Genomic DNA, 27452 nt, shown 5'->3' on the forward strand with positions numbered 1-27452 from the left:
TCGGAGGTCCGCCGAGGCCACCCATGGCCTCCCTGTTCGCCGGGAAGGTGCTGGTGGTGAACAACTGGGACCGGGATGAGGTGGAGACCGAGCGGGAGCTGGGGAAGGCCTTGGAGAATAAGGTGCTGCTGCTGTATTTCGGGGCGGCCGGGTGCCCGCGGTGCCGCAGGTTCGCCCCGGTGCTGAAGGATTTCTTCGTGAGGCTGACGGATGAGTTCTACGTGGAGCGGGCTTCGCAGCTCGGCCTCGTCTACGTCTCCCGGGATGCCACCGCCCAGCAGCAGGACGCCTTCCTCAGGACCATGCCCAGGAGGTGGCTGTCCCTGCCCTTCGAGGACGAGTTCAAGAGGTAGGGTCACGGCGTAGGGTCGTGCCTCTGCGTCCCAGGAGCTCCGGCCGTGAAGCATCCCCCGGGGAAGGGCACGTAAAACGGCAGCGGTCACTGACCTGTGCGGTGGGACGGGTGGGAGATGTTCAGGGATTCGCCGTAACCTCGTTAGCCACGGGGCGAGCTGTCGTTAATCCTCGGGATTATTTCCAGCTCCTTTTCAGACGCGAGCACGTCACAGTTTCAGGGTTCTTGCTGCTATCGCTACTCGTGTGCTGCTCGTGTAAAACGAGTCACAGCAGTTATCCCGAAGACCTGGATCCCTTCCCCTCTTATTGGCCCTGCAGAAATCTCCATATGGCTCTGCTCTGCATAATTACCAGCACTTAAACAAATGAGCAGGGTGGTTTTTATCCTGTCTTGCTTCCAAAGGCCACTTCTGCCCAAGGCAGATATTCAGCAAGCAGCCAAACATCACTTAACTCTATACAAACAAGACCTGCACATAATCCCACAGCGCGTATGGCAGCCTCCCTTTTTCTTACCCATCCTAATGAATGAAATAAGGAGCTCAGGGTGCGGTGGGAGGACTGTGACGTGTCTTGATTTGAGTCTTTTTTTCCCCTTTCCAGGGAGCTGGAGCAGCGCTTCGCCGTGTCCGACGTGCCCAGGGTGGTGGTGCTGAAGCCGAACGGGGAGGTGATCGCTGGGAATGCTGTGGAGGAGATCAGCCGCCTGGGCCCTGCCTGCTTCCGAAACTGGCAGGAGGCTGCCGAGCTGGTGGACAGGAATTTCCTCTTGGCAGAGGATTTCGATGACTGGGTTAGGAGAAGCATCACCGACCCCCTCCGCCGCCTCAAGTACAAGGTGGACAAGAGGACGGAGGCCAAGGATGAAGAGAGGAAAGGGGAGGATGAGGAGTCTTCGTAGGGGCTGACTTGGCTGGGGAGGTCCCTTGGGTTGCTGCCCCCAGCCTGGCTGCCTCTCAACAGTAGCACCAACATCTGTGTTATAAACACCTGCTAAAATTGCGTTAGTATTCTGAAAGGTAAATTGTTCTAGGACAAATGTGTTCTACTCCCTTGCACAGCTTTTCCTGAGCACGCATCCTTGGCAAGCAGCTCTCTGCTTCGTCCTCTCAGTTTCAAGAGGTTTGTATCAAGGTGACTCTCTGAGCAGCTAAGAGGGCAGTTTTACACCTTTGGCTGCGTGCTCAGTAACAAAAAATTTGCTTATGGAGCCTGCAGGGAATTGTGCAGCACCCACCCTCCCCTGTCTATAACCTAGTGCTCTGAAGGGTAGCAGCACAATGGAAGGGATTTGTTCGTTTGCTGCTTTCTGGGTTCCCTATTCTATTCCTGAGGGGTGAGCTGAGAATTTAAAAAAGCTTTACTGGATGCATGAAGGACCTGGGAAGTAATGTGCACATTGAAGAGACACAGGGAGGCTGTGCAAGGCCAGCTCGTTCAACTCGTTTTCTCACTTAATCCTCCCTTCTCTTTACCCAGCAAGTCTGGCAGGTAGGCGAGGGAAGAAGTCCTGTAAAACAAATGGATGGGAGGGACGCTGCGTTCTGCACAACACGAAGGGTACTTCCTTTTCAGGACGCTCCCTGTATTCTCTGTGGCACATGGACACTGCACGAAGGGATGCAAATAAAATCTGAGAGTCCTTTCGGGTCACACACCTGCTGGACGAGTGAAACTCCTCTGTCTGGTGTGCTCTGATGGTCAGTAATAAAGCAGTACTCCCTTTACCTGGGGCAACGTCTGCAAACACTTACAGCTGTATTAAAAAAAAAAAAAAAGAAATAAATCACAAAAAAGGAACATGGAGAAATAAGAGGGAGGCAAGGGGCAATGTTTTCACCTGTAAGTGCTGCCCATGTGAGTACCGTGGCTATTAACTGGCAGTCAGGTTGTGCTTCTCGCCCCCACGGGACTCTGATGGCAATAAAAGGATGCGCTGCACCAAAACTTACGTAAAATAATATAAAATGGGGACTTTTACCAGCCCTACTTTTTTTTTTTTTTTTTAAAAAAAGCATGGTATTTTTATTATTTTGGGTTCAAAACCAAAAGTTACTCTTTTCTTGGTTTATTGTGTTGAGGAGAAAAAAAAAAAAACAGGCCAAGAAAGGGCCACTGAGCAACTGTGAAAGTGAAGGTGCTGGCACTGGGAAGTGCTACTAACATCATCATTCTAATAAAGAGAAACCAGAGCTTTGCTTCCTATTCTTCAATTTCAATTTTATTTTTTTTTTCTTTCAATTTCTTTCTTTTTTTTTTTTTTTGGCCAAATAAAAGAAGCCATGATGCTTTCGCATGTACTTTAGACTAAAGCTGAGCTGGAGCCACTCCTGTCTTACAACCAAGAAGGCTTTGCAGTACGTCAGAAGCCAACAAAGCCAAATCTTCAAGCCACATCGTGGGCAGGAGTGGCTCCAGGGATCTGATAACGAGGAGGGGACATCGACCACAGATCCTCTGCCTAGTGAGCGAACACAGCACTGCACCCAGGGCTGGCTGCGGGTGAGAGAAAAATCCTGCAAAGAACAATCAGCCACCACCATTATTTCTCAGGCTCCATCAGATATGAAAATTACTCCAACCAATTCGCTGCATGGAAGCGTTGCATGGCGTTGTAAGACATTTAGCTCTGGTTTCATGTGTCATGCTCATGGTTTATATGTATAGGGAGTAGAACAAAAGGTATTTGAATGCTTATGGTTGTATCTAAGTATCCTTTAGTGAAAAAAGGAGAAAAAAAAAAAAAAAAGATCTTTATTCTTTTCAAGTGTTATACTTTACAGTGAGACTGTGTGACTCTTGCTTTTCTTAAAAAAGATATATTTATTCTTTTCAAATATTACACTTTGCAGTGAGACTGTGTAATTCTTGCTTTACTTAAAAAAAGAAATATTTATTCTCTTCAAAAGTTATACTTTAAGGCTGTGTAATTCTTGCTTTACCTTTTTCTCATGTCACACCATACTTCCCCCAAAAGGCCACGCTGCACTGGACCCATAACCTAGGAAGAAATGTGCAGAATCTCAGAGATGCTTCCCAGGCTTTAGAAAGCAAAGAGTTAATGAGAGCCAGGTAGGAGGATCAGCCTGATCCTACAGATGGCAGAGATAGCCTGGGAAGTGAGTAATTTCATAACTCCCGAGAGGAATGTGGAAAATCCGCATCGGCTGACACCTGCCTGGGGTTTCAGACTCACCCCACGCAGACGGCACGTAGCTCTGCTCCCCTGCAGGGGTTGGCACGGGGTAGGACACAGCAGAGCCTCCGGAGCCCCTCTGCAGCCCCTGGGAGGGAACGAGGAGACTTTTCGGGCTCCATCAGCACACGCCGAGATGCTGCGGGACTTGGAGTAAATGGCCAAGAGATTTCTCCCTCGGAGAGGTCATGGCTTTTTCCTGATCCATCTTTCAGCCGAAGACTGGCAATGGAAGAGGTGGAAAATGTTCTCTACAGGTTGCCCAAGACAACATTTTTACTTGCAGATAAAAGTATGGTAAATAAGAGAGACCAATATGGAAATGCGGCGCCTTTGCATACGGATATTTGGGGCTTGTTTTGATTTCCGAGTTTTGCTAGGAAAAAGTTTCCTAAACTCGGGTTTCTATTTGCTGAAAAGGGTAGAATGAAATTTGGTAATTAAAACCTAGCAGGATGAAGAAGCTTGAAACCTAGAAGCCACTGGATACAGCTCTCCTGGATCAGAAAATGAATAAATGCTGAGAGCATGGGAAGTCATCTCACCCCCTCCATCTCTTTCCACGTTTTTCATCTTGTGTCTCCAGCAGCATTTACAGAATGCTGCTCCTCTTCCCTTCGATGAGCGAGAGGCGTGCTCAGGACCTGCCGGACTTTGGGAATCTGCTCCCAAAAACATAGCCTGAGAAAAAAAGCTCACCTGGGGGACTGGGAAGTGCAGCATTGCAGCCGTGCCATGAATGGGACAGGAGCCTGGGATGAAGCCGGTGCTGCTCAGACCGTGGGCAGGCTGCCCCACAGCAGGATCCTTCCACCGGGCCACGACTCCAAATTTCTGGCTGCTGTCTGGGCTTCGGTGCAGAGCCCTGTCCCTGAAGACCGGGGCAGCCGTGGGGACCCCATGGCCAGCGAGGTGCCTCGCGTCGCCAAACACCTGAGGGACATCGACGGGAGATTTCAGAACTTACGGGAGCTCTTCCGAAAAGGTAAACCTTTAAAAATCCATTTATTTGCTTACAGCTTAACGTTCAACAGATCCCAACCATGGGCAAAAGCAACCCAGCGTCATTCTTGCTGCAGTATTTAAAACCATGAATTTAGATGGCCCTCGGATAATTTAGGGTGGCTTCTCTCTGTATGGATATTTAATTATTCAAATGCCTTCTCCTGTAATGAATTGCATCAACAGATCAAATTTCACAGCACTTAGCCATCTAAATGCACAAGTTTCCTTCAAATGCAATGCAAAAAAATACCCAAGTGCTACCGACAACACTGCAATTACCTGCAAGTGAGTTAAACTGGCTGAAAAAAAGGGTGTCTGCGATGACTTTGTTGAGAGAACTGGGATTTGTCAGAAGTGCTGTGCGTCCCTGCCCTGCACACCAGCATTTTTGTCCTCCCTTCTTCCCAGAACAGCTCTGTTCCTGCAGGACTCGTACCCCAGGCACGCTGAACGAGTCAGGTCGGTGATGCTTCTCCAGCCAGCTCCTAGCTGCGGTGGTGCTCGTAGCTTGCTTCTAACAGCCCCCAAACCGTGCCAGCTGAACGTGGAAATTGGGCTTGCCTGGGCTGGCTCTGCTTTGCTGGCTCCCTCTCCCTCACCAAATAACCGAGTGCTCAGCTCAGGGCTGTGTTTTTCTCTTAAACCCTTCAGAGGTAAAGACACAAGGATGTGCAACAGTCCCACAGTAGGAGCCAGGATGTTTGGTCTTCAGGGTTTGTTATTTTCTGGTTTGCAAATAATTTCAGTATTTAGGAAGAACAGGGTACCTCTGTTGAACCGCTGAAGCGACTTGTCCCTGGGAGAAGTGAGGATGAGAGTTTATGCGTGCAAAAAAAACCATAATTTCCCCCCTTCTTGATTTTAGGAGAAGTTTTTTCAGGCCCTGTTGAAGCCAGACTGGCAGACCTCCTGCAAGCCATCTCCTCCTTCCTGAACACGTACCCTGCTTTGACCGGGGATGCCATCCAGCCTGCCGTAGCGACCCTTATCACCAAAATCCATGGTAAATCCAAAACCTTAGAGAACTTGACAGCTGCTGTGGTCACTGCCTTCTGCTCAGTGCTAATGGAAAGCTTTCACACCAGGCTCAGCACATGTGCACGGGTATATAAAGCACATGTCACTCCCAAAGCTGAATTCAGCTGTAAGTGCTGAATTCCTGCATAACGCTGTGCAAAATGCTTGTACACGTCTGCTTGTGAGAGCATGGCAGGAGGAAAATTAGATTGATCCACAGAACTGTAGGGATAGTTTCTTTACACAACCCTTGGAGGTCGCCAGGGCACCACACACTAACTAAGAAATACTGATAACAGCCTCTAGGAAATAAGAAATAAGAATAATTACTAATATACTAATATATGTATATATATAAAGAAGAAATAAGTAATATTACTGTTCTACTCCACTCTGACCTTCTTGGAATATGAGTCTTTAATGCTCTTTCTTTTCCTGCATTGTATATTACTTTCTTGGGAGCTCAGATATACTGAAATCTAGTGGAAAACCTCACCTGAAATCTAGTTGATTGAAAACACAATGGTTTCTGTCCCTTGTTTTGGGACCAGGTGAGCTTCAAGAGGGAATACTGAATGTCCTGTCTCAATATTCTGCTGTATGGGCCCCACAGAGCAGAGCTAGCACTGGCATGAGGTTCTCATCAGGGAACTGGAGAAAAAAGAAAGTGCACCAACTGAACAGCTGCTTTCACTCTGCGGTTCCTTTTCTCCCCCATCTTCAAAAGCCTTACTGAGGTGAAAATATATTTGACTTATAAAATAGCAGCAGTGACGTAAAAGGAAGTTTAATGAAATCTGGTGGTGGGCTGCTCCTGGGTATTGTCGGAGTGCACAGTAGTAGCTTGCCATTGTACTTGGTCTAAAATAGTAACTCATAAAATTAATTCTTTAGACAAGCAGTACGAGTTTGCAGGCTGCTCTGGAGGATCTCAGTAACATGAGAGCTGAAGCAGCTTTCTGCTCCACCATCAATGGTGATTTGCCTACACCAGCAAGTGGAAATTGCTGCTAAGGGACCATGTTATTATGCTGTATAAAAACCCAGGCTGCCTTGGAAGTGGAAGATGAGCCCTATCTCAGAAGCTCTTGTGCTTCCCTTTTATGCTCCTCTGATCTGCAAAAGAAAGTTTGGAGTTTTACCATCCCTACTCTTACAACAGGGAAAAAAGGGCGAGACACGGGAAAAAAGAAGGGTGAGACACACTCATTCAGCAAGAATGTTTGGGAGACAGAGTGATGAAACTGGGAATTTGGATCATGAGTTGTATTTCTGGAAAATGAGGAGTCACACCCCCCTGTCCTCTTTTAGCTTTTATTAGCTTTTTTATTAATCGGGGACTGGGGATGTTGACATACTCTGTTGCAACCCTTTTGGCAATAAATACCTTTGCAGACACACTTTTTATAGCTTTTATCTGTAAATACGGCCCTTTACAAACTGGATGTGATAATTACACTGAGTAAACCTACCTGTAATTACATGGGTTGAGTATACGGAGCTGAGACATGGGCTTGGAAAGCTTTGATAGGAGAAACTCATCGCCTTGACAGCCTGCTGATCCCAGCAGCACCTCACCGTGGCTGTGCATCCTCATTCTCCTGCTGCCTTTTAAAAGTAAATCGTTAATTCCTGAGTCTGAGCAGAAATCACCAGAGTTCACACATGCCACAGCCACCTGAGCCTGAAAAATTCAACACAGAAGCAGTAACTCAAGGATTCCAGGAGTTTTTATGTTTTTAATGTTAAATGACTGTTAAGGATAGAAAGGTCAGCCTTAGCTATGACTTGTTCCTGGCTATCTGCTGTTAAGTATTGGGGGAGAAACCTACAGATCTGTCTGCCTCCAAGCACAACCACAGGGAGAAATTTTGCAGAAGAAATTCAGCGGCATTATTTCAGCCTCCAGCAGATGCTGAAGAAAGGGAAATGATTTTGGGGAGCTCAAATGAAAATGTTCATAACGTGCCACAGCAGCTGTAGGATCGGACTTCCCACTCCAGAGACAACAATAAAAGAAAGGAAGATCACAAAACTGAGTTAGAGTTCAGGAGGAGGAAGAGGAAGAGGAGGACTTAGGGGAACTGTCATGTGTTGTGTCCCCAGTTGTGTATTTAAAACCACAGAAACTTGTAAAAAACAGTCAGCCCCTGCACTTTAAAAATACTGTTTTCACTCAGATTTGCAGGAAACCTGCCCCTTTTTACCTACCTGCAAGTAGCTAGGGCCTAGGATTAATGCCCCCCAAAATAGGCAGTGCTTTCCTCTGCTCCACACACCAAACGGCCTCGGAGGCCAGAGCTCATGCTAGGAAGGAAGGTAAAATGAAAGGGATTTAGCACTGTGATTTCAACTGATTTGAATCAATATTATATGTTCAGGTTGCATAAGAAAACAGAGCTTTTTTAATTATTCATGGTTTAGTCAAGAAAAATAGCTTCACTGCTGAGCACAAGCTTGGTTTTTTTTGGCTGTCACTTTTTTTACCTTCGTTTTCTCACACTAATATTTGCAGAAGATAAAGTTCCCTTAAATTTCTGCGTGCTTGAATCTTTGAATAAACGTTTTCTGTTTCCCACATCACAGCTTCATCTCTAAATTCTCACCAAATTGAAGGCAAAATTAACTGATTTTAAAAGCAGCAGTGCTAGCTAGGTTCTTGCACTTGGTAAATCAGTATCTTGGAGCCAAGGTGCAGCAAAACATCTAGCAAGGGGGATGGGTGGGATGCAAAGGCTCACCCCCCAGCCCAGGGTCTGGAGAATGCTCCCAGGCTGAAAAACATGATACAAGCGACAGATTTTTTCCTTAGCTTATCAAAAACCTACAAAATCAAGGTTTGTTTTTATTGAAGTACCAATCCCCCAAAGGTTAGGTTTCAGTTTTGCTGGGCTAATGCTCCCCGGCTGAAAAACATCTTGATACAAGCGACAGATTTTTTCCTTAGCTTGTCAAAAACCTACAAAATCAGGGCTTGTTTTTATTAAAGAAACAACCCCCAAAAGGTTAGGTTTCAGTTTTACTGGGCTAAAACCGAGGCGGGCTGTGATCTCGAGAAGGCTCCCTTACACTCTTACACCACACATGAATAGATTGGAGGAGCGGTGGAAGACCCCCCCCTGGCCCCTTTCCACCATCTCCTGGTCACCTGCCCATCCCAAACCCACCCCTCGTGGCCTGGCATCACCTTTGGGATGATATCCATAGCCCCTTAAAGCAGTGGCCACGTTTTTATGAAAAATCCTACACCCGTGGTGAACCATTTGGGGTGAAACTCAGCAATGCAGCAGAGGCTCGGAAGTTCGTGGGCATAAGTGAAAAACGGACCCCAAAATGGTCCTTTCTGTGCTGTGTGCCAAGACTGAAATGAGTTATGCAAATGGGATGATCAAATAAATGTGTGCTGTGCACTGTTTCCCCACACGGAAGCGTGTCTGCAGGAAGCAGATTTGGCTGCAGCGGCTGCACACTCACCGGCGGCGCCCCTGCCACTTGTTTCGGGCAGGTCCCCTTCACATGCAGCCTCCGGATCATCTCACAGCATCTCCTCCGACCAGGAATTCGTGTTTTGCTTAATTCCGCCGCGATTCAAAGCTGGGTAGTTTGGGATTCTGCTGCTTTCAGACCAAAACACTGAGGATTCAGCCATGGGGGACCCAGAACCAAGTGGTATGTGATGGCATTGAAACAGCCTTTTACACTCCTTTTATACTTCTGTACAACCTTTTATACTACCTTTTGTACTACCTTTTATACTCGCTTTAACGTAAGCTTTTGGGGGCATGGTGTGACGTGAGTGGCAGATCAGCCTGCGAGCCACTTAGCAAGTATAGGTGATAATGGGGTTTCCACGATGATCCCGGCTGCTGAGCTCATTGAATCTTTCTCTGACGGATGAAATTACTTGATGCATTTGTGCTGGACATTGACTTACGTAAGAGGCAAGGATGCAAACTGCCCTTTATTTTCCAGGAGGCAGCAGGTAGAGCTTTCTCCCAAGAGATTGGTACATCATGCTGGTACTTGCACATCGTTTGTTCAAGTCTGACGAAACTTTGCTATAAATCCTCGTCATTAAAGGTGTCAGCCTAAATTATGAATGTAATCAGCATGAATCTGAGTAACACTTACTGAGCGTGTAAGAGTTTTCTGTACCAAGCTCGAATCCCTCCTGCCAGAGGCCCGTGTTCAGCAAGGGCCAGTCCCTGGCACTTTGGAGAGAGGTGGAAAAAGCTCCCTGGCTCTGTAATCAAGGAAACACAACAAGAAACATTAGACCTTTCCCTGCTATTATATTTAAATGCTGCATTAAGCTTGTAGCTAAAAAATTCATTATTTCAGCTCGCCTTTCACCTTCCAGCAGCTGGGTCTTGTCCTGTCTTTGTCATAAAAATTGGGGAAAAAAATAGCTAAAAGGATTTCTGTATCTCATGAACACATGCAGGGACAACGAAGGGATGCTTCACTGTCTTTGATAAGCTGAGTTTGCTTACAGGTTGTGTTGTGAGAGTAGTTTTCCATGCACCTTTGCCCCACAGACTGCTTCGGTGTCTTCAGCAACACCACCATATGGGTCCCACGAGTGACTTTAAGGTCTGACGTGCTCACCATACAGCACTGTGCAGAAGCACGAGCTTTTTTTCTGCCTGAAGTTCCCCTTTTGTACACACCCAGGGCTTGCAGAGGTCCTCTTTGCACAGCATTGCATGTGAACCTCCTGTTAGGCAACCACCTGCCGTGTCCCTCTCTGCTTCTCAAGGCAGGCCTCCAGCCTGGAGGAACGGCATCCACACCTAATTTGCTCAGCTGTTTTCCCCAGTGGAAGCAAAACCATTTCTGAGGTCACTAAAGACTGCAATTAATGTCTGTCTGCCTTAGTCTGTTGCTTTATGATCATCATCTCATTGACCACAAGGAGCAGACATCTGTTTCTGAGACCTCTCTAGAAGCCCACGCGTTGATTAAAGCTGTATTTTTATGTTAAAAAAGGTTTCACGGACAAACCCGTGACCAAGAATCCCCTCCAGAATGAGATATATCTGTAAGTCCTCTGAGAAATCGAAGTGAGCTGTATCCGCAGAATTCCTTTTATCAACAGAACCTCCTGTTTTAAAGGGAGGTTGTTCAACAGCTCTTGTGCAAAACCAAGATGACTGGTGTGAATTATTTTGCTCAGTCTTATCTTTTTAGCCAGTAAGTGTCCTAGATTCATTCTTCTACTACTAACTGGGAGTTCCTTCTACTGCTTTTCAGTACTGGAAACATCTAGCGGGCTTCACTGTCAGCCTAAATCCTTCTTAACCGTGGCTGACATTTCCTTATTCTTAATATTAGAGCAACAAGAAGCCAGAAGTTTAATGCAGCTCTTTGATCATTTAAAAAAGTGAGGCTTAGTAAGCAGCTGAACACTGCACGGTGCTGCGATCTATCAAGACACAGCTCTGCCAGCTGTAAAGGAAAGTATTAATGAAATAATCTCATTTTTATTTTGCAAGCTAATGCACCTGTGCTAAGTTTCTGCTGACAGACATCTCAGAAACATTTGCAGTTTACACTTTTTTTTTTTTAAATGAATTGATGTAGTAAGTGGAAATTCTCCTTTTTCTACACCGACATGTTTCATTAATCCCCTTGTTAATACGTACTGCTATTTAAGACATCTGTCTTTGTGGGTATTTCCTGTGATCACACTGTTCAGCAGCAGTCCTGACCTGCTCAAGAATTAGCTGATTTTGTAAATTCAGTTTGTTCCAGGGCTTTTGAACGAAGATAACATGAGAAATCAGAGCAGCAGATGGGAAGTGGTCTTGGTTTTGCAAAACCATTGTCGAGAAGCTTGGTGTTCCAAGGCTGTTCTAATTCCAGGCAGAGAGATGCTGACCTAGGCAGCCTTTAACAGCCTGGTTAAAAAGGGAGGATTTCACACAGAAAGAGATAATGAAAATCTGAGTTTTCAGACCTGAGCTTTTGATTTGGCCCAATTTGTTGCAAACCATGCTGTGACTTAAGAGCGAGTGCATTTTATGTAGCTGCTGCTGTGATGTGCAAGTCTCGTGCAGGGGATTTGCTGTGGTGGAGAACTTCAGAAGCCGCGCTGCAAACTGCAAAGCTGAGTGCAGAGGAGGAGGAAGGCGCTACCAGGAACTCTTGAGACAGACTTGCGATATTCGGTCGACTGTGCCATGCTGAATTCGGGCTCAGACATTTATCTCATTTCACGGTAACCCTAGCTGAGAGGGAAGTGATGCTTCTGCTAAAACTGCAGAACAAGGGCTTCTAAAAATACCCGTGGCACTTTGCACACCCACCTCTGCAGGAGCTTGCTCTCCCCGCGATGGCAGCACAGGACGAAGAGCAGCAGGCTTCCCGGACGGTCGATGCACATCAGAGGACAGCATCATTTCCCTCGAGACCCACAGATGGGGCAGAGCTTTGCATGACGGCTGGTCGGCTCCGGTGTGAGGTTTTCTCCAGGATGCAGGTCCAGCGCTGGTGCTGGGAAGGATTTCTGCCCTGTTGCTGGAATTGCTTCATGTCAGGGAGAAGAAGGAGGGTTAAGCAATAACCACCATCAGAGGACACAGAAAGGAAAATATTTGCAGACTGGAAGAATGTGATAACATCATTTTATATTCCAGGGGCAATATTGTACTAATTTCTCAAACCATCCTTTTGCTTTAGGACAAAATTGCGAGATGTTTGGGTAGGCTCAGTCTTAGTCACTTTACCTGCTGTTGGGATAACCATGTCCTTCACAGTGAGTTGTGTACAGGACTCTGAGTTTTTCAGGTGGAAAAAAAAAAATTTGCTATCCAAGCAGACCTTTTTCCCCACTTTCATAAATCAACTCTTTGCCCAAGAGCTAACAGACATGATGAAAAACTGCCATAACTTTATGTATATATTCTGAAGGGAATGGAAAAAAAAAACAGTGCAGGTTATCGGAAAAAAACACTGCAGGAATAGGAAAAAAAACAGCGCACAGTATATACCTGTGAGAGAATCCCTTGTCAGAACCCACGCTCTCTTGGATTATCTGGGTAGGTCTTATTAAAGAATAGTATTTAAAAATAGTTATATGGCGTGCAAGCAAAGCATTTGAAGCTGTTAGTGCATTTCTCAGTGAGAAAACTGCATCAGGAAGCCTGAAGAGCTGCATAAAGAATAGATGAAGAAGGAGAATGAGGATGAACATAAAGAGAATAAGGAGAATAAGGTCCTTCAAGAGAAACAAGACTAGGAATGTGGGCTTTTAATCACCAGAAGAGTGAGCTTCTGCATCAGCATCAGTTGTCACTGGGATGTCCAGTGAGATAACTGGCCTCGAAATGAAGCTTCCATCTGTAAGTGAAGCAACAGAGTCACAGGGAAGTGACAGAAAGGACTGAACCTGCATCTCCATCGGGCCTGGAGTCCTATGACCCCGATGCTCTGTGAGCCTGCGACCTGATCCTCCCTGTGAGCAGGATTTGACAGATGAATTTGTGGATATTTATGGGAGCCCCTGCAAGCCTGCCAGGCAAAGGTGGACAGAGGTTTGCACATTTAACGGGTGGGCTTGATTGCAGGAAGGGACACCTGGATGGTGTCTGGCAGCTCAGCTGTGGCGATACATTCGAGGCACTTCATTTCCTTCGGGAGATATGCACAGGGTGCGTAGGGATCAGGGCTAATCGGTGCTGCTGCTGAAGGACAAGGGGAATATAAAGGGAAGGGGCTGCACATGGGGAAGGACACGCTTAAACTCATGAGAATGCAGCCAGTGACATCGGCTACAGCAAGGCTACCTAAACTCCTTGGGTTCGACTTGTCTAGCGTCCTGCTGCTGTAAGCAAAAAGATAAGCAAAAGATTTGTGAGAACTCGAGGCTCTGGCTTATCTTACCGTGCCTTACAATGACTGCTTTCAAAAGCGAAATGTTTCATTCTGCTCGTCACCAGCACCGCTAAATTGAGTCATTCCTTCCTGTTGTACAAGCCTCCACTAGTGGTAAACAAGAACTTGAAGACGTCTGTCTGCTCAAACAAAGTAATTAGAGCCGTCAGGATTCACGTTAAATTAACACGCTTGGATTTGTTATGCCTTGGATTATGAAATATTTGTGCCTCTTCTAGAGAAAAAGCGTGAGGGGTTTGGCAAACCCCCTGTGGATCCCCTCTGGGCACTGGCTGAGCAGGGTGGGAAATGTGGGTTTAGAGACGTGGATTTTGTGGGTTTATCACAATTAACCGGGACAGGCACTGGGCTCACAGCGTTAGCACCGCCGGTGCTTTTAATCCCTTCCCCAGGTCTTTCTGAATGGTTTGTTGCAGTTCCTTCAGGTTTATGGTAAAAAATGAGCAGCTTCACATATTTTCAGTGTCCCATTCGCTTTTGGAGTAAAATACTCATAAAACTCTTAAAGAGCAAGGCCAGCAAAAATCTGAATTATTTGCTCAAAGGCAAGTAAAGCTCGGAGTGTTCCAGCTCATTTCTGGGTGCAGAAGTGAGCACGGCATCTGGTCTGCACCCCTCTGTGCTGAAGCACACTGTCAGCGTCCCACCCAGCCTTCTTCACACTTATTTCTGTTTTCAGGCTCATAGGTGGGTTTAATTCACACCCCCCTTTTTTTTCTTTTTTTCTTCCTGTTGCTGTTGGTTAATCATGGTTTAAACCACCACGTTTGTAGGCTTCATGATATGGCAGCTCCTGGCTCAAAAAGTCTGTATTTTTCAGGACTGACACAAGGCCCAGGAGTAGCTATAGCTAAATGAAACACAAACTGACTTTTCCACCAAGCATCATTCAAGTGACATTTGCAAGCACTTGCTCATTTTGACAGCAAACTCAACTACAAGTGAAGCAACTTTAGATTTAGGTCAACCACATCCTGTTTCCTGGAATGTCAAAAGGACAAAGAACAGTGAAGTTTTCTTTTGTTTTTTAACACTTGTGCCCGCTTTTTTATATATACATATATTTATTTTATTTTTTTGCAGTGGCTTTCAGCCACTGACTCAAGTCAGGCTTTCAGCCTGACTCAACATTAGTTCCTGCCTGCAGTGACAAATGCACAACTGCGTGGAAAGTGAGATTAATGGCACCAATCACCTCACATACATTGCATGTGCTTACCTCCTCCGTGCTGTGTGTGTGACTGCAGGCAGGACACGCTTAGACTTTATGAAGATCTGTGGCAGGAACCCATTGCCCCTCGTGTGGGAACAAGTCCGATTTATATTTTTCATGCCCAATAAGTTGTTTATATTTTTCATGCCCAATAAGTTGTACCTGCTGGGGACTGAACGAGATGCAGTATTTCATGATGGGGATTATCACCATAAATAAGCACGTATGAAATATTGGGGAAGCTCTGCACATTGCAACACGCATGTGATGCAGAAGGAAAGGGCGACTTGTGCAACTCAGCCCGCGCACCGCTCGACTGCAGCCACTTCTGCTGCTTTGCCCTGCACATGGTTCTTTGGTTCTGTGCTCCATCCAGGTTCAGAGCACCCCTCTGCACCCCGTGAGCCCCTCCACCAGGTCTGCCAGTGCACTGCCAGCCCCGAAACAAGGACAGAGCCCTGGCTTCAGCTCTGCGCAGCTGTAACAAAGATTTCTGTGAGCTTTTCACAGCTTGGGTCTGTTTGCAAGCCCTAAAATATCACAGGTATCTTCTGGGGACGCCTGCAGGCTCATTTTCCAGGGGGTCCTTCCCAGGGAAACCTGGCAAACTTATTGCTCAGTGTTTTCTTTTAAATCCCATCTCATTTTCGGCCTCACCTTATGCTTTGCCTGGCCATTGCAGTTTGTCACTTCCCTGTGAATCCACTCGGGATTGCAGAGCTCAGCCGCATCCCCCTGCAGCTCTGGAAACCGTCCTGCAGACCTCAGGGAGCTCTGGGCTGAGTGCTCCAGTGAAACAATTTCTTCTCCAACCCCAGGTCTCAACAGTCAAGAACGGGTACCTGAAAACAAGAAGCGATACAGTGAGATATTCCGGAGCCTGGACGACTTGGAGATCTCCATCGGCAACGCGTACGTAGAGATACGGGGCAGAACCACTTCTCTGGGTCTTTGCAGCCCTAACTTATCATTCCTTTTTAATTTATTTCATGTCATTCCTTTTCATTTTACAGGACAGTTGATTTGTTCATTGGTGATGCTGACAGCACTGACGACACAGACCTGTCTGCAGAAAAAGAGATTGTTCCGGTAGGCAAGGAATTACCCATCTTAATAAAAAAATTAACAATGTCTTTTGCCAAAATGCACATTATTCCAATTGGTTTTTAGGTGACCCTCTGAAAAAAATAGTTATGGCTTTTACTTGAGTAGACAGAAAAGAATTGCATAACATTTGGTTATTGCAGTAATGGTGGTGGCAAAAGAACGGACAATATTTAGTGGGAGCATTCAAGCATATAGGATAAATAGGATAATTAGGATTATATCATAAATAGGATAATTTTTTTATATATTTATTTATTTATTTTCTGAAAAATGAGATGTGGAGATTGCTGGTTTAAGTTCTGCACTCTAAGAAAAAGACCAGACAAGGGAGCAGACCTAAAATACGTATGAGAGTCATGCATCAAAAATTTCTAAAGCTCTGGCTTTGACAAACAGAAGCCCTTTAAAGTAAAATTTAACGGTTCTTTTGCTTGCTTTGGGCAGTGTGGGTCTTTTGGGGGTAATTGGCCTCATTTCATGCCCTTCTGTGTAAACAAAGGGGCAAGGAACTTAATTTTTCTCTGACAGCCACTGTCCTCATGTAATCATATTATCCTCAGAGCTAAACTTAAAAAAATAATAATCAAATATTTTGTGATTCATAATAAAATAAGAGCTGCCAGCGTTCAATCATAGCACTCCTTTTCCAGCCCTGATCTCTCTGCATTAACAATGTGCTTCCTCCACGTTTCTGTTCATGGCAGACTTTTTATTCTTTTTTATTCTTTTTTGAAAAATCCTCCCAACTTCTCACTACTCCTTTTCCTTCACCATTTTCCTCTTGTTCTTTTTTCCCTCCCCACAGCTGAATGAAAGTTTCTGCAAGAGCAAAAGCAGTTCAGAAAAACAAGCGCACGCAGACATGACAGGTAAGATCACAAATTAACACGATTATGTGAATATTTCATCAATTAATGTCTTGTTAGGAAGGTGCTCGTGACGTCCTGACTTCCAATTACTGAGACCTCAGTCTCAAAAGGTTTTAGGCACAGTGAAGATCTTTCTTTGAAGCACTTTTGTTGCCCACTGGGACGATTCTCTTTGGGTCTGTGCTTGTCACTGGCATCATAAAACACAACACTAAATTTTTTTTTATATAAACCACCTGGAACTTGTACGGTTTGACAGGTAGGACAGCATGGGATTGCCATGAAATAGGTCATGATGATTGTTCAGGGAAAGACCTCTTTTTATGGCTGTTATCTGTGTATTCAGAGCACCAACTCCAATTTTTGCCACTCCTGGGGGAGCCTCTGTCCATCAGCTAGAGCCACGCTGAATCTGGATTTTTTTTTCCCCAGTTGAAGAGGCAGATGAAATGCTGATTAAATGTGAAGGTGGCATTGATGCAGCCCTCGAGTACGCCAAAATGTGGTGTAAATATGTCAAAGAGCTTCTCAACTGGATTGAAAAACGTCTGAGCTACGGTGAGTCAGTGTGTATGGTACCAGCTGGGAGTTCGTACGTTGTCTGATAGCTTTTTTTTTAATTGTAGCCGAGAACATAAAATTGGAAATGAAATTATAGCAGTGAGAACTAAGCCAAACATTTACCTTTCACTTCCTTTGCCAAAATAAGAAGACAAAGAGCTTGAGTCAGATTTTTTCTTTACCTGAATGATCCTACCTGGCAACACCCGGTGTTCACAGCCACCCCTGCGGCTGTTAACGTGCTGTCTGATCCTTCCACAGAAACAGAGTTTGCCAAAGGGATTGTGAAGATAGCAGAATCGGGACGAAATGCCATCATCCAGCAGGTACGGGTCCCCGGGATGTTCCTGCTTTGCTGCGTGGGGTTTCCTCCAGAGTCCTACACGGAGCAAACGCGAGGCTGTCCACACACGTGAATGTAAATCCTACAGCAACTAACCCTCCAAAAACCTTCCTAAACTTCTCAGTGTTGGAACAATTCCTTTTTTTCTTCTGTGGGCTTACAACACAGGGAGTGATTGCTTGGAGAATCAGAGGGCATGAAGTCAGCACGATGCTGTGCAGCATAAAAACCCTTCTGCAAATCTGTGTCTGAAATAAAATACAGCGCTTGCTCATTTAACCAGTGCACACAGCTCTAGTGTTACCGTAATAAAGTTTGGTCATAGCTCATGAATTTAGGAAAGCTGGAGTGGTTATCTGTCATTTTATACCTTTTTTGTTGTTGTTTTTTTTTTTTTTTTTTTTTTTTTTCTGCAGTCCAACATGCCTCTTCGAGCACTCTATGCAATGGTCTTGGAACACGACATTAAGGTTGGAAATTCAGCTAGTGAGACCGTGGGGTTGCTCCAACAGAAGGAATTCTACCAGGTACTGGATTTCTGCAGAGAACAGATTACTTTGCTGGAAAATCAGGCAGTGGTAGCTGCTGAAGTGCTACAGAAACCTAACAGGAGTGGGGTTGGGGGAAGGAGAGATGGAAACGCACACCAGGATTAAGGGAGAAGGAAGCACCTTGCAAGGCTTGCTTTCTATGTCATGCCCTCATCTGCCAGATATTTTTTCCCACCTCTTAAGAAACTTGCCATCCTAACTCTGACTCCTCTGCAGCCTCTGTCAGCCAAGAAGAACGAGATTGAGAAGTGGAGGAAGGAATTCAAAGACCAGTGGACAAAGGAGCAAAAGAGGATGGTAAGAGGCTGAAAGATGGGCCTGACCTTTATGCTGGTCACAGCTCAAAACACTGAAAACAAATGAAAATGTGACAATTTTGCAAATCTGTAAATGTAATTTGTAAATGCAACCATTTACAAATAAGCGATAACTAAATAGTGTAATATGCATCCTGCCAAGGGCTCCTAAGGAGCTCCTGAGCTTTGGGAGGAGAGGAAGGGGGAGTGTTTGGAGGATAATATCTGAAACACTCCCTTGAAGGACGAGGCAGGTGCTTTCCTCGCGAGAGGAGCCCTGCTGTGATTTGTTCCTCATGCAGCCCCATGGGGACCCCTAACCCTATTTCTTTGCCTGTCCAAGAACGAGTCCTTATCATCCCTGCGCAAGTCCCGCCTGCAGTACGCGCAGCGCTGCGAGGAGCTGGAGAAAGCCAAGTACCTGAGTGCCAAGGCAGAGGACGAATACCAGAGCGCAGCAGTCGTCAACCCCAGCAGTGCCAGCAAGCAGCTGGAGAAGCGGCGCCGCTCCTGCGAGGAGGCACAAGCCAAGGTGACGAGTTTCGGGCCGGCTGCTGTTATCCCCATGCAGCCCGTGAGCTATGTTTTGGCAGCTCCCTTCCCATCCCAGTGACTTTCTCCTCCCTTTGCTCTGCTCCCCACCCCGCACAGGTCCAGGAAACAGAAGCCCTGTACAAGATGTGCATTAACGACGCCAACTTTCGGCGGCAGGAACTGGAGAAAGTGCGGGCACGCATCGTCTCCCACATTCGGAAGCTCATTTACCAGGGAGACGAGGTGCTGACGTGGGTACGTGTAATTCCTCCTTCTCATAATTTCTCTTCCAGCCCTCATTTCAGAGAAAATCCTCTTTGGCATAAGACCACTTCCCTCTTATTTTTATTTATTTATTTTTTTTACCCAATGCCTGACCATTCTCCAGCAAGAGAAATCAGACGAGCGCTCTGGACAGTGCTTTGTCACCAACCTGCTGCTCAAACACTTCTCAGATACATAAGAATATTTTCAATTACTACTGCTTGCAGGACAGATATCCAGAAAGAAAAGCTAGCAAAGCAAAAACAAGCAACAGCAACAAATAATTTGTTCTGTCCATCCTGCAGAGCAGAATAACGACATTCAGCAGAAGTACAGGTAACCGAGGTGGGTAATGCAATGCCTTTTCTTTTTTTTTTTTCCCCTTGTAAGGTCACGTTAAGGATGTTTAAGCAGCGGCAGACTCAGTCAGAACACATCCCGGTGGGATACCAGCACCTGGCCGAGGTCTGCAAGCCGTACAAAGTGGGTGAGAAGTACCTGGAGTTCATTCAGGCTCTGCAGAAGAAAGACATTCACATGGAAGTGTTTGAATTCGAGTCTCTTGCTTCCGGAGGGCAGAGGTAAGGAAAAAAGAGGTGGAAGACAAAAAAGTGGTTATCTCTATCATTTGCCAAAGGTTTGGATCGCTCTGTTCTCATAAGGGTGCTGTTTTAATTCCCATTTTTTCCTGTGAATAGACAAGGTGAAATTAGATTGAACGAATGCTTTCCTAGTTTTACACAAGCGTTTACTCCTTGAAAACATGGCTTATACCCAAAAGCTGCCTGAAACAGACGTCTTTTGGCATCCACGAATCTGCTCACAATGCAATATTGCTCGTTAATCTTCATCTCTGGAAAATCTTTTGCGACCCCTTCCCAGGTCTCCCCCCAGCAGCAGGAAGAAGATGTCACTGCAGCACACAGGGGGCAGCAAGGACGCCAGCACTCCAGAAGACACGTCCAGAAGGCAGTTCTCCCCAAATGGTGAACAGAGTAGGTTGAATTTAATAAAGACCTAATTTTTTTTTGAGTCATCGTAGTTTAACTTAGATAGTGGTGTGGCCAAAAAGAGGTGGGAGATGTTCTCTGATCTTTCGGGCAGTGCTTAAGGTTTTGCTCAAACTGGGAGAGAATGGAGCACAGAGATTGTGCTGCCGCTTCTTACTCTTGAAAAATACAGATTTTCTGGGAGTTTGGCTTGAATTTTGACCCAAACCTGTATAAAGCCAGTGGCACATTCGTAAACCCATCCTTAACTCAGGCTCAACTGTTGCTGGCAGGAATCGTGGCAGAGGATGAACGGTGATGCAGCTGGGAGCTTCGTGGGGCTTTCACAGCTGCTGTTTCAGCTCAGCCTTTCTTTAAGTGTATTTATATCATTCTAGCAAGGAAAATTACATTTCTTTACAGGTTTAAAAATATATTTCACTGTCTAACAGCATCTGTAATGCACCCCTTTCTGGAGTAGAAGCTCTCAACTTTTTCTAATTTATTTTTTTTTCTAATATTATTTATTTTCTAATAGAAAGGGCATTATCTAGATGTCTTTATTATCTAGATGTCTTTTGAAGCCTAACTTGTTCAGGACTGATTGCTGCTTTGCCTTACTGAGCACCTGCCTGTTTTTCTTGCTTCAAAGGACATTCACCGATAAATAAACAGATGTTTTGAGAAATAATTGCTAACAATAAAGATCCAGTTAGAGGCATTCACAGATCGCCTCAGCTGAAGGCAATTCTTAGCAATTTCCCCAGGAGTGCTGGGGATGTTTGGTCACCGTGCCCATCTCCTGCAGGTACAAACAGATCCCTCTGCAGTGACACAGAAAGCCTTGGTGGGAGCTGCGAGTCCCGATCCCTGGACTCTCCCAACTCCAGCCCAGGTGAGAGCTGCACAGATTCTTACCTACGATTTAAAACAGACACAAGTAAACTATTAAAAAAAAAAAAAAGTAAAACAAACACAAGTTTGTTTTACTTTTTTTTTTTTTTTAATAGTTTACTTGTGTCTGTTTTAAATCGAAGTTTGTTTTACTTGCCTTTTTTTTTTTTTTTTTTTTTAATAGTTTGTGTTTGTTTTACAAGTTTCTTTTACTTGTAGAGGATCACAAGGATGAGACCAGCTCTTTGCATTTTCTCTCTTCTCCAGGAAACTCTAACAGGAAGCTGCTGAAAGCTCCATCCACCGGCACCATGTCCTCCTCGGACGATTTCGAGGAAAGAGATTCACTGCAAACCTTTGAAAACGGTGAGCAACCTGGATATCTGACTCAGGAGCTGAACACCGCGCTTTCCTGCCCAGTTACCAGTTAATTTTCGTGCTGTTTCTGCAGAAAATGGTTCATCCCAGCAACAATTCAGGAACATCCTCCTCTCCAGCGCGGCGCAGACCCACCGGCTCAGGAAGCTTCGGGGACCATCCAAGTGCCGGGACTGCGACAACTTCATGGTCAACGGCTTCGAATGCGAGGAGGTGAGAGCTCAGCCTTCATCACAGGCACCTCGTGAGCAGCCTGTGACCATCCCACTGGAGGTCTGAGGGGATGAAAGGCCCCCCTGTAAAGTTTTGTGGTTTTTCTCCTGACACCAGGCACATTTTTCAGTGCATGGGTACACCGCCAGTTGCCCAAAACAGCCCCCTCGTACCCCAGGAAGGGACTTTGATAGAGTGGGAATAGGAAAAGTCCTCCAAGGAGACCTGGACTACAGCTAGAGCATAACTCGGGGGGATTTCTGCTTTTCCAGTGCTACCTGGCCTGCCACAAGAAGTGCCTGGAGAGCCTGCTGATCACCTGCGGCCACAGGAAGCTGCCCAACCGAGTGCCCCTTTTCGGCATCGACTTCACCCAAGTTCCTCGAGACTTCCCCGAGGAGGTCCCCTTCATCGTGGTGAAATGCACGTCGGAGATCGAAGCTCGTGCCCTGGGAGTGCAGGTGAGTTGTTCCCATGGGTGTTTTGTCTCAGTGTCATCACCTTCTCCGATCTGTTCTCACTCCATCCCAAACTCCTGATCTATTCCCTTTTTCCCCAACGCAGGGGATCTATCGGATAAGCGGGTCCAAAGCCCGGGTGGAGAAGCTGTGCCAGGCCTTTGAGAACGGCAGGAGCCTGGTGGAGCTCTCCGAGCACTCCCCCCACGACATCACCGGGGTGCTGAAGCATTTCCTGAAAGAAGTGGGTACCAAACCTCCGCCAGACCACCACGTTCAGCCCTCCACATCCCTCAGCCCCAGGCCAGCAGGATGAAGTGACACAGTTTCCCCCCTCCTCTCGCTGCAGCTTTCGGGACCGGTGCTGCTGTACCAGCTCTACAACAGCCTCATCGCGCTCGCCAAAGAGATTCAAAAACCCGGGGAAGAAAGGACGGACTGCGCCGGCTTCCCTTCGGACCCCATCCAGAGCATGAAGGACCTGCTGAGCAAACTGCCTGGAAGCAACTACAACACCCTGCGGCACCTCATCGCCCACCTGTACAGGTGAGGAGCGTGCTGGGGGCGTTAGGTGCTGACCCCGGGGGGGCCACTGCTGAGACCCCACTGCCAGCTCAGCACCAAAAGCATCCAAGGTGAGCTCCTGGGCTTCCTCAGCCTGGGCTAGAGCCAAGCAGGAGGCTGTGAGGGGGGTAAGAAGTCATTTATGGGAAGGAGAGACTTGCAGCAATTAGGAGAAAGTCTTAATGACCAAGCTTGGTCATTAAAATACAAGAAAAAAAAATATAAGCAGCTTCTTGCTGACAACACTCTGTAGTTTAAGTGCAGAGCAAGAGGTCACATAATGTGAATCAGGGCCCTCTCGTGCAGCTCAGAACAGGGGTCCCAAGAAAAAAAAAACTCTCATTAGAGCTGCCTGGACAGGTTTGGGCAACCTTGGGGATTTTTGTCTTGTTTTTGTGCACAGACCAGAGCTCTTTTTCCCCTGTAAATCTGGGGTTTCTCTCTCTACTAGGAGATGTGGGGCTGGTGCATTCCCTCTGTGTACTCAGTACTTTGGGGCTGAGAGCTGGGAAGCCCCTCACAGTCCTGTTTCCCTTCCCCAGGGTGGCAGAGAAATACGAAGAGAACAAGATGTCCCCAAACAACCTGGGCATAGTGTTCGGGCCCACCCTGATCCGGCCAGGCTCGGGGAGCGACGTCTCGATGTCCTGCCTCGTTGACTCCGGGTACCAAGCCCAGATCGTGGAGTTTCTCATCCAGAACTACGAAAGGGTGTTCGGGATGGATGACCTGCCTCCATCCTTATCCCTCAGCTGTGAAAACCCCTCGCAAGAAGCACCGACAGAAAAGGATGAAGGACACCAGAGCCCAAGCGCAGTCCAGAAAATAACCCTAGAGGTAGAGCTGCCAGACGCTGAGCTGGGCTTGCTGACCCTGCTGTAGGGACAGGAAGGCAAACTGGCAGATAAAGAGAACTTTATTCACAGGAAAAAAAAAGCTGTTCGCTGTCAGGGAGTTACTCCAAGAGGAAGGAGCAGAGAGCCTGTTGCACATGGAGTGGGAGAACTAGAAAAAAAAAATATATATAAGCTAGAGATCACTCATCAGCTTCTCAGCCCACTCTGGACAGTGGGTTTTGCTCCATGGTTTATATCCCAGTCATTCTGAAAACTTGTGGGCTTCTCCATGCTAAATTACTCGGGACACTGCTGTTTCCCTGTGTAAACAGCTCGACAATTTTGGAAGCAGCTACATCAGAGCCAGCAGGTTCCCTGGTGGAACCCAACAGGGCTCTGCTGCATTCCTGATCCCTGGCCGTGGATCCTTTTTTTTTTTTTTTTTTTTTTTTTTTTAATTATTTTATTTTTCCTGAGGGCTCTGAGTTCTTCCCCAGCTCCATGGCTCTCTCCTCACAACAGTTCACACATACTTCACAGCACTTTAAAAAAAAAAATTGGCATAACAGCCCCCCGAGCCAGACATGGCTGCTCTTTCCTTTCCAAGGCTGGTGTGATGAGTGAAAAAAAGAGGAAATTACTTTCCTAAAGTTAAGCCAAAGGGAGTAGAACCCTGGTTTGGGGCTCTCTGCCTCCTGCAAGACATCCCGTCTGCCACAATCACACCCATGCCAGCCGTGTAGAAACACTGAGGAAGCAGAAACTGGAGTAACTGTGAAGACAGATGAAAAAAAAATAATAAAAGAAATCACCAACAACCACCAATTCCATCCCTGTGTGCAGAAATCCCACAGGGTTCATAAACATCCACAGAAAGCACTGAGATGTGCACAGCTATTGCCTTGGACTATTTTTAAGGGCATTTTGCAAACGTCCGCAGCGTGATTGAATCCTACAGGTGTCACAAGCCTTTAGGAAGGGGAGTTGCTTCTGAGGGCACTCGTTTTGTGATTAATAAAACCGACTTCTGGAGCCCCTGCCCCGGGTGTCCTGGTCCTTGTGCAAACTCTCACTGGTTCCACGCGAGCTCCAGCTCCCAAGCATCCCCGTGTCCTTCCCTCACCCGTCCACCTGCATTCGATCATAATTTCCGTGCTATGATTGCTTGGTTTCAGATGTTTCCCCCTTTCTGTCCTGAAATGTGGCACAGGAACCTCAGTCCCAGCACATGACCGCTTTCTGGGCGGGTTTTGTGGCCTGGAGGCTGCTCTTGAACCAAAATTTTCCTCTGGCCCAGCCCTGGGACCTTCTGCATGCTCCCTCCCCAAGTGTTATAGATAATCTAAGACAAATCAGGGCATTTTCTACTTAAGTTTTTGCTTCCATTCACTGGGCTATAGCAGCAGTCGGGGTGAAGCGGGAGCTGTCTTCATGTCAAATGAGCGTCCTGTATAAACACTCCTGGCTTTTTCCAACAGAATTTCTCCTCCCAGCATGGTTTAAGCGTGGACAGTGTGTCTGATAACTCGTCTTCCAGGGAAGCCGTCAGTGAGCTGACTCTGGAGGGAGCCCCCAGCCCATTAAGCACGGATGCCCTAGGTAAATGAAGCGGTGGTCTTGGTGCTGGTGTAGGCTGCCTGGTACCATGCTGGCTGTGTCGTGCACCTCCTGCCTCCATGGTACACAGCAGGGGAAGTGTAGCCGGGCCTTTTTCAGCATAATTATTCATCACTGAGTGCAGAATAGCACCACAAAGCTTGCCTGGCAGTGCAAGCACATTTTCTGGTGCTCACAGGAAAAGTGTGTGCTGCCTCAGCTCCCAGCCCCACAGCCACCTGCCAGCTCTGCTGGCTTCGGTGTACCGAGGACAGCTCTAAGAATATAAACCTGATTCATTCCTCGTGGCTCTTCCAAGCGTGCATCTCACATTTCTTCCGATGAACAAAGCTGTTAGAGGGTGGAGCTTTCGCCTCGTGGCGCAGCAGGGCTTTCAGCATCCTTTCTAACAGCAACAGAAATCCTCAGCCAAAACTATTTGCTGCAGTAACCCTGTCTCACTGCTCTAAGATAACTATTTATTTTTGTTGTTGTTCAGAGATGAATACGAGCACTGGCTCCGAGCTGGAGGACCTGGAGGACTCCGTGCAGGAGAAGACCGACAGCGATTCGGACAGTGTCGTGGGCACCCAGCCCAGGGGCCATTTCAGTCGGCAGCCTGTGAAATACATCCGCGTGCAGGCAAAAACAAAACCAGTCATTCCCAAGCCTTCCAGTTTGCCCTTGAGGACTACCACGTTATCCAGCATGGCCACGGACACCGGTGCAGAAGGCAACGCCACCGAGAGCAGCTCCACGGCAAAGGATGTCCTGGGGGAGAGGACTCGGAGCAGGAACAGCTCGCCCGACACCAGCACGCTCAGGGGCCGCTCAGGAAGCAAACAGCAGCTCAAACACTTTGAGATCACGGAGGAAACCGCCAGGATCATCTCAAAGCTTAAAGCCGACGACACTTCAGCATCCCCAGAAGGTTCTCTGGAGATCCTGGGGTCTGCTGAGAAAGAAGTGAAACTCAACCCAGAGACGCTCCCGGAGCAAAGCCCCTAAAGGTGACGGCAAAAAGCAGCAGAAAGGGGACTGAAATCCCACGCCACAATTCCTGTGGAAGGATGGAATAGCAGCGGGGTGAGAATAACATCCTAGCAGTTGCATTTACAAAGCAGGCTGGAGAAAAAGGCTTCTGCTGGGAACTACCTGGAATTTGAGCTGGCCCAGGCTTTGCTTATTTGTCAGCAAACCCACACGAGCCTGGTGTCTCTCTCTGGAACGCGCCCAGTTTAGAACGGAGCACAATAAAGGGAAAGGAAACACAGATTGTCTGGCTGGAAGGATGTAGCCTGGCAGGAGGTAACTGAAATGTAGGACACTGGGCAGAAAACATCCCCAAGTGGCCGCTTTCTGGCAGCTGCAACAAGCACTGATTTTCCTTGGGTTTATTTCACAGCATTTTTTAGCGTAATGCTAATAAAACAGGGTACATGGGCAAAGCACATGCACTCCGGATGCCTCCGTTGCTGAAACTTCCACTCGCTGGTCAGCACAAAGACGTTTTATAAAGGGGAAAGACACTGCCAGGCCCACTTCCCCAAAACATTAACCCTTTCCCTCGAATCATTTCGAGCTTCTGCAGTCCTTGTGATGCTGGTGCTGTCACAGAGGGGCTGAACCCCCAGCAGATGAGAAGATCTTCAGATCAGTCTTAAAAGGAGGTAACCCCGAGGTGCTGGGGCTCCGTCTCACCCCCACGGGGTTCACCCCAAGGCTCTTTTCTGCCCCCTGCAGCAAATTTTCTGCCCACCAAAATGGGACGGGAGAAATCTCGGTCCTACAGTGCCACCTCGCGACACGCGACGGCTCATCCTGGGGATAGCTTTGCGCTGTAGGACGGGCCATGCTACAGGTTCCCTCGGCGTTGTGCTGTGTATACAGTGTAAATATAAATACGTTATAAAGTTCTGGGTTTACTCTGGAAAACAACCCTGCACTGGGGTTATTTTCAGTGATTACCACCAGCTGCAAAGACACTAGCACGTGTATGAAAATGTAAGAGCTAAGTGCTAAAAGAAAACATTACCCTTTCCCAGCCAGCTGAAGAGGTTGAACAATCCACCTTCCAGGTCTCTTTCATCTCATCAACAGATATGTTTTGGTCTTAACAGATTTGTAAAAGAAATGCTAATTCTTTAGCATCTCTTTCTTCTTCGCATTTGTACAGTTTCGCCTAAAGAGAGTTTGCATCTCTGGAGCAATGTACATTTGTTAATATATTGCTTTGAGTTCTGGCGTACTAAGTTATCTTTTACTGTAGAGTGTCTGTAATAAATGACTGGGTGTTTTATTCTGAGCTTATCCTG

The 27452-nt window shown here is 46.8% G+C and overlaps 2 protein-coding genes across 2 annotated transcripts; both read left to right on the plus strand.

Moving 5' to 3' along the window:
- Positions 1-23: 23 nt before the first annotated feature.
- Positions 24-1258, plus strand: NXNL1 (nucleoredoxin like 1; the record flags this gene model as incomplete). Its single annotated transcript, XM_084304078.1, has 2 exons — positions 24-349; positions 961-1258. The coding sequence occupies 2 exons, from the start codon at positions 24-26 to the stop codon at positions 1256-1258; spliced, it is 624 nt and encodes a 207-aa protein (XP_084160204.1).
- Positions 1259-9122: 7864 nt separating this feature from the next.
- Positions 9123-27134, plus strand: GMIP (GEM interacting protein). The gene is made up of 21 exons (XM_084304028.1): positions 9123-9244; positions 15503-15596; positions 15698-15773; positions 16597-16660; positions 17093-17218; positions 17483-17547; positions 17981-18091; positions 18332-18412; positions 18755-18943; positions 19063-19200; positions 19600-19790; positions 20092-20204; positions 21007-21093; positions 21360-21458; positions 21544-21683; positions 21956-22144; positions 22248-22385; positions 22491-22687; positions 23248-23542; positions 25020-25140; positions 25637-27134. Exons 1-21 carry the CDS (start codon positions 9223-9225, stop codon positions 26143-26145), a joined length of 3045 nt encoding a protein of 1014 aa, XP_084160154.1. The 5' UTR covers positions 9123-9222; the 3' UTR covers positions 26146-27134.
- The last annotated feature ends 318 nt before the right edge of the window (positions 27135-27452 follow it).

Source organism: Netta rufina (assembly GCF_964035555.1).
Source record: "Netta rufina genome assembly, chromosome: 32".
Taxonomy (NCBI): Eukaryota; Metazoa; Chordata; class Aves; order Anseriformes; family Anatidae; genus Netta; species Netta rufina.

Coding starts and splice junctions, on each gene's coding strand:
- GMIP (XM_084304028.1), top strand. CDS start 9,223: ATGGGGGACCCAGAACCAAGTG. Junction 15,774..16,596: donor CAGAAAAAGAGATTGTTCCG/GTAGGCAAGGAA, acceptor CCCTCCCCACAG/CTGAATGAAAGTTTCTGCAA. Junction 21,684..21,955: donor ACGGCTTCGAATGCGAGGAG/GTGAGAGCTCAG, acceptor CTGCTTTTCCAG/TGCTACCTGGCCTGCCACAA.